A 6,000-nucleotide genomic window follows, 5' to 3' on the forward strand; every position below is an offset into this window, starting at 1 on the left:
GGTTAGCTAGTTATTTATATGACGCCATCTGCGTAGTCATTATTTCTTTTTTCATAAAGTGCTGCACAGACAAGTTTGTTTGTCACGATGAAAAATTGCTGAACAGGGTAATTCGCTGGAGCTAAACTAAGAAGACTTGTCTTTGTCAGGGCGGTCGCTGTCACTGCATCGTGAATAGAAAACTTGAAATCACGAGTGCAAAGAAGGGCATAAATTGCTTCTTTTTTCCCGGCACCTAAATTGTTCGCTCGCTCCTATTGGGCGATCCTATGATATGTCAGGTGTGGCTTTCCAATGATATACTGAAATATATAATAAAATGCTGAACTATTCCGAGCACATTCGACATTCCACTTATTGTGAAGACGTGATGAGGGAGCCGTCATTCGATTTTGCGCGCTCGTTGCAACAAACGGCGTCACTTTAAAGGGACACTTTAGGCCCGAGGGCCCATCGTCGTCCTGCTTCCGCTGCCCCCCCCCCCCCCTCACATGATTCTTTCACGAATCAATAAAGTTGTTTACCTACCTACATAGCATATTTGTAAATGACAATTTCACAATACCAAAAACATGACTCTGACCGCGATAAGGTGCTTGGTAAGGAAGAAAACGCACGGAAAGGAAATGCAGGTGGTGACGCCACCTTGAAATTTGCGCACCAAACGCCGTGACGTCATAGATTTTGACGGCGTCTGCTAGGTGATACGTAGTTGCTAATCGATAAAAATGCACTACATTGTCCTCAGCGGGGGCCATAGACTTAACACACCAAGTTTTAGGAAATTTCATTGAGCCAATGTCGCCGAAATACGAAAAAAAAATAACACACAATAAAATCCGCGAGTGACGCGTGTAGATTTCGGCGCAAAATTTAAAAATGCAACTTTGATCTTGATTTTCTCCTGTCTTTATGATGGTGAAATTAACGGCGCTAGAATTCGGAGAGGACAATTGATCAATTTAAGCCTTTTCATCGTGTCACTTAATTACAACTGTCGTTTTATACCACTTGAAAGGGATGTCTGCGGTTGGGGGCACTCACCTAGGAGGAAGCCGTCCTTGCTCCACTGAACGGGTCCGGCCAGGTTGCCCACGTGACACTGTAGCTCGGTCGTCTGTCCCTCGACTGCCTGGGTGTCGCGGGGACGCACGCGGAAGTACTGCTGGCCGCCCGCCCATGTGCCTAGCGCTGCCGTTAAACATCACACCACGATCAGTCGTCTATTGCAAGGATGCCATTCATACTCGGAGTTTTCGAGCAAAACCCGGAAGTTTCAGCCCCGCTAACAAGTTTTATACGTATTGTTTCATGGTTTATACCCGATTTCAACTGAGGTAGTATTAACCTTTTGTAATCGGTGAGAAAATGTTGAAAATAAGTGAAGCCCAGCCGGCCTTATGTGAGAAAATAATTAAAACATTTTCAAACATCAACGCTAGTTATGACATATGCATCTTTCATTTTTTTGCACTATATTCAAGCGAAAACGGTCAGATACCGAATATCTTTTTAGAAAGTACAGCAAGGGAGTAACGGCGCGAACACACAGCCAAAAGAAAGACGACACGGACACACATCTCTTGTGGGTGTGTGTTCCCCCTCTTACTGCCTTGCTCTACCATGAACCAGCTCGCCCAAAAAGAAGTATTAAAGGAAGTGCAGGATTGTTGAAAGTTGCCTCCGACAGCGTAATTTTAGTTTTTGAACTCGGTTACTCAAAGAGGCGGGTATACCTCGCGCAGGAAGTCCACACACACAATCGGCGAATTAATGAAATCTAAATGATTATTTTTAAGTTTACTTATTTTACGGTACGTAATGCAACTGACCAACTGTCACCGGTTAGTTTTCGAAGCATATTCACTTGATGCAAAATCTCTGCGGGGCTCAGTTTTCGAGATCTGCATCATCAAACTTTCGGTAAAAATTCACTGTTCCACTCACTTCTTTTTCAAGACGTAGTTTCGTGCATTGAGCAGAAAATTAACTGGAATGCCCTTGTATTTCGTCGCCAACTTTGGGAATTAACATCTCGAAAGTAGTTTAACACAAAAACTTCGTTAAAAGCGGGTGCACCTTTTGAATTTACGTGCTATATTTCGTAAAATAACACTTTTACCGAGGGTTAACGATGTAGATATTTAGTAAATGTTAATTAATTGATCGATTGCGTGTTTGCTTTCTCGCCTAAAAGTAATCGCGACAAAGTACTACAATTACGCAATTTACCACAATCTGGTCTCTGAAAGCTCTATATAAAAAAAAAACTTGCATGATACATATACACCACATTCACCGTTCGTTATCCATGAGTTAACAAAGGTTTGTTGCCGAAGAACGGATTAATTTGAGGTTTCTGAATAACTTCGAAGGAGAAGTGTCCCAGTACAACAGTTGGCTCGATCACATAATTTTCCGAGTGATTTCGTATCATTAAATAAGCTTTTATGATCTGTCGTGCTTATTTAGAACTGCAGCGCGTCGGAATTCTGGTTTCATTGAAAATATGCTCAGAGTCTCAGCCTTGGTTGAGTGCTAGAGGATTTTTCCTTGACTAAAGTATTTATGTGCTCCCTGTTCCTGATGATAATGCAGCGACCCATCTGCCGCATGTATGATTTTCGTACGTGAAAGATAGTCATTAAGTCAGATGGGCAAGTAAAAGACACAATTTAAGAGATGGCGATAAAATACCCGCATTTACATTTTCTTCACAGGAGGAAACAGTTATTATTTTGTAATCTGAAAGTTGGTATACTAAAGGACCATTTAGACACTGGCAAATGTTTAGCATCATATGAAAAGATGTCATCAAACTTTATCTTAATGACTGGAAGAGAGATCAGACCACCCACGGAAGTGACTCTAATGAGTTTAGGAATGTTCGCACAAAAACAACCTGAAGGTAATGGAAACAAGACCACTGATAGTGCAACCTGTGCTTATGTTTCATCTGCCTGAGCTTTGTAACCAAGTTAGACAAGGAATACATCACGTGAATGTCCTTGTTACTTTAAATATTAACTTACGTCGGGACATTGTCACACAGCGATCGTATAAATAATTGTTAAAACAAATTCAAAGATTACAGCTACGTGAAAAAAAAAAAAAAAAACGTATGCCACCGTTAAACGCAGTGAACAGCACAAGTGAAAGTCCTTGTAACTCCGCCTCTTTAATAACGGGTGCTTAGGGTCAATAAACGCAATTTCTGATCAGGACTGCAGTATACGATGTCATTCTGAACAGTGGAGCATCGACATGACGAGTGCCCGGTCCTTAATATACTCGGCACCTGAAGTTCGCAAATACGGCCATTCATTGCAAATTTGCTTTCCGCCCGCGTAAATGATTTATGACGCTGAAACTTAAGAACCGCTACTACCATAGCATTATGATACCGCGGCAAGTGACAGACACCTCGGGAACTTGCAAATTAAACGCAAGATTTACTGCAACAAGCTAACTTTTACACTGCACATCGAAACCGTGTGCATAAATACAAAGCATTTCGGAACAGTTTTCCCATTATAAGCCCTCTCAAAGAGAGCTGGGACATCTTGTTTTGAGAGAATGCTCGATGCGTATGGGATTGAGCCATTATCGAAACCAAGACCGGGAAAATATCACGTAGTCTCTAGCTCTACAGGAGGTTTGTCTCACGTCGCAAAATCTTAACAATTTTTAATAAGTTGGGCTTCGAGAAAAGCTTCCTGGAAGTAATGCCGACGACCTCTAAGAACGTTTTTCCCGCCTTTAATTTAGAAACATCAAAGACGACGACTCGATTCTCACTGCGCAGTCTCACTTTGCCCAGCATTACTGAATAAGCGAGGCGATGCGTTTCGCAATTTATTGGGTGGTACATATTTGGTTATTATTGGATATAGTCGCTACCTTGTGAAATGCTTCGTTACGAGGTTCAAAGCGCGCGTAACCAGCTGATTCTGCACGGAAGGCTCGGAGAGCCGAACGGCCAACTGCCAGACGAACACGAGCCTCCCAGTATCGCCGGAAATTTGAAGCTGGCCGGTTGCCCGAGTTCAGTGCTTTCGGGTGCGTGAAGCCTAGATGGGCCGATTAATAAATAAGGCGGCGCTCACCTTGCCATCCGAGGAAGGCAAAGGCCAGGGAGAGCCGCGCGCAGCCTCCGCGCGCACCCATCTCGTCGATGGCCGCCGCTGTAATCTGCGATGGCCGCCCGGCCGGGGACTCGCTGCGATGAACGGGAGAGAGGGCGAGCGAGCCCAGGGTGCGTCGGAGTATGCGAGGGGAAGTGGGCTGGGGACCGATACTAAAGCCCTGCAATCGTGCCACTTCGTAAACCCTTCCCGAATGTTACGTTTTAACGGCGACAGAAATTGACCCTCGGTGAGGACACTTAACGTCACTAGCGCTACCTATGATCTAGAAAATAAGCTTTCTGAAGAAAACTAACATGTGAGAAAAATTTCTTTGTCGAATTTTCGTCTTCATAGGAAGCGCGTAGGTACGACCATTGCTCAATATTGGTAACCTAAGCTCGCACCAATTTGAAGCGGTGTTTCTCAGCTGATGCGAGTTAAAAAACTCCAGACCGATGGCTATCTGATGGAAACAAGTGCGCGGTGGGAATGCACACTTCCGGCCCGGGAGCAACGTTTCGATCAACTGCGAGACGCAGTCCGATATGAGTGCGCAAGCTGATAATAAAGAGATCGACACTGAAGCGGACATTCAGAGGCAGGCAGGGGCGTGGGGAGGCATTTACAAAAAATTAAAGCCGCGTCGCACCCGTTTGCGGCTGGATAATTACATGTATGTTTGGGACTACGATGGGCGCTTTTCACGCCTCGACACGAGCTTTGTGTATTGATTGCAAGCGCAAAGTCGCTGCAGCCTAATTAGCCTTTTAAGTACGCTGATGAATATTTAACGTCGGATGTGATTGTTCAGATCTCGATTGTCGCTATACTGTAACGGTCTTTACGTATGTGTGTCGTCAGGGACTTTTAGCGAATCGGTCACAACACAAGCATTTGCGAAATTATTAGTGTGCACGAAACTGACACGAGCACGCGCGAACTTTCATCAGCAGTTCTTGCCCCACATTCAGTACATGTTTAATGTAATCCACAACTTTTTCATTCGAAGACGCCTATTCCCGCTAAATATTGCTTTAATGGGAGAATCCAGCCTCTTACGACGACTTATTAGTCATATTCAATGAGTGAATCATTTCCTGTAAGTGTAATTGCATAAAGAAAATGCTGTACCTACAGAACATAAGTATAAAGAAATACGGGGAAAAATACGGATGTGTGCGCTATGCTAAGCGTATACTGCACGCTATGTGCATATAATGTCGTTGATGAAACGCATACCTACAGCTTATACCCGAACGTACAGCAGACGACGCGCATGAGCCGGAAATGAGCAAGCATGACGTCACTACTGGCTAAGCGAACACGCCTCTCCCTAGCGCCCTTTGTTTGGGAAACGACATTTGTGTCCTTTTGGTCTGCGCCACCGGATCGTCGCGTCTGAAAAATCGAACTCTGCTGCCTCCTCACGACGTCGCAGGCAGTCGGCTCGGAATGCATGCCAGGAAAGACTGCGTAGAATGACCGTCAGGTGGGGATGCGCGCACTTTTATTGGTTGCAATTCCGCAGATGGAGCTCCTTACTCTTTCGCGGTTGGTCAACTTAGGACGACCCACGAGGATGGGTCTAGCTTGCTACGGTAGACTCCTGGATTGCGCCTTTCCCCGGCGTCATTGATCGGTGTGCTAGGTCACGTGACACTTCTGTTTCCGGAACAAAACAACCGGCGTGCCATCAATTCTTGGGCCGTTTGTGTTTATCTTAAAGCCTTCCTTCTCTCAAACTTTCTCTAACTCTCTCTCGTATTTTATTTTATTTTTTTTCTCTTTGCCCCAGAATATTTTCGATGAATGCCAGTGATGTGAAAGAAACGCACTTTACAAATCCATACGCGCTGGAGGCCGCTCAGCCAAG

At 44.6% G+C, this 6,000-nt stretch overlaps 1 protein-coding gene across 1 annotated transcript in view; it reads right to left on the bottom strand.

The window, feature by feature from the left end:
- LOC119393097 (nephrin) overlaps window positions 1-4,340 on the bottom strand; it is a 36,753-nt gene extending 32,413 nt beyond the window's left edge. The window contains exons 1-2 of the mRNA XM_037659920.2: window positions 4,107-4,340; window positions 1,045-1,191 (exon numbers count right to left, since the gene is read on the bottom strand). Of these exons, the coding sequence (XP_037515848.1) occupies window positions 1,045-1,191; window positions 4,107-4,167 (208 nt within the window). The 5' untranslated portion in view covers window positions 4,168-4,340. The remainder of the gene's footprint in view (window positions 1-1,044; window positions 1,192-4,106) is intronic.
- Window positions 4,341-6,000: the final 1,660 nt, after the last annotated feature.

Source organism: Rhipicephalus sanguineus, chromosome 5 (genome assembly GCF_013339695.2).
Source record: "Rhipicephalus sanguineus isolate Rsan-2018 chromosome 5, BIME_Rsan_1.4, whole genome shotgun sequence".
NCBI lineage: Eukaryota > Metazoa > Arthropoda > Arachnida > Ixodida > Ixodidae > Rhipicephalus > Rhipicephalus sanguineus.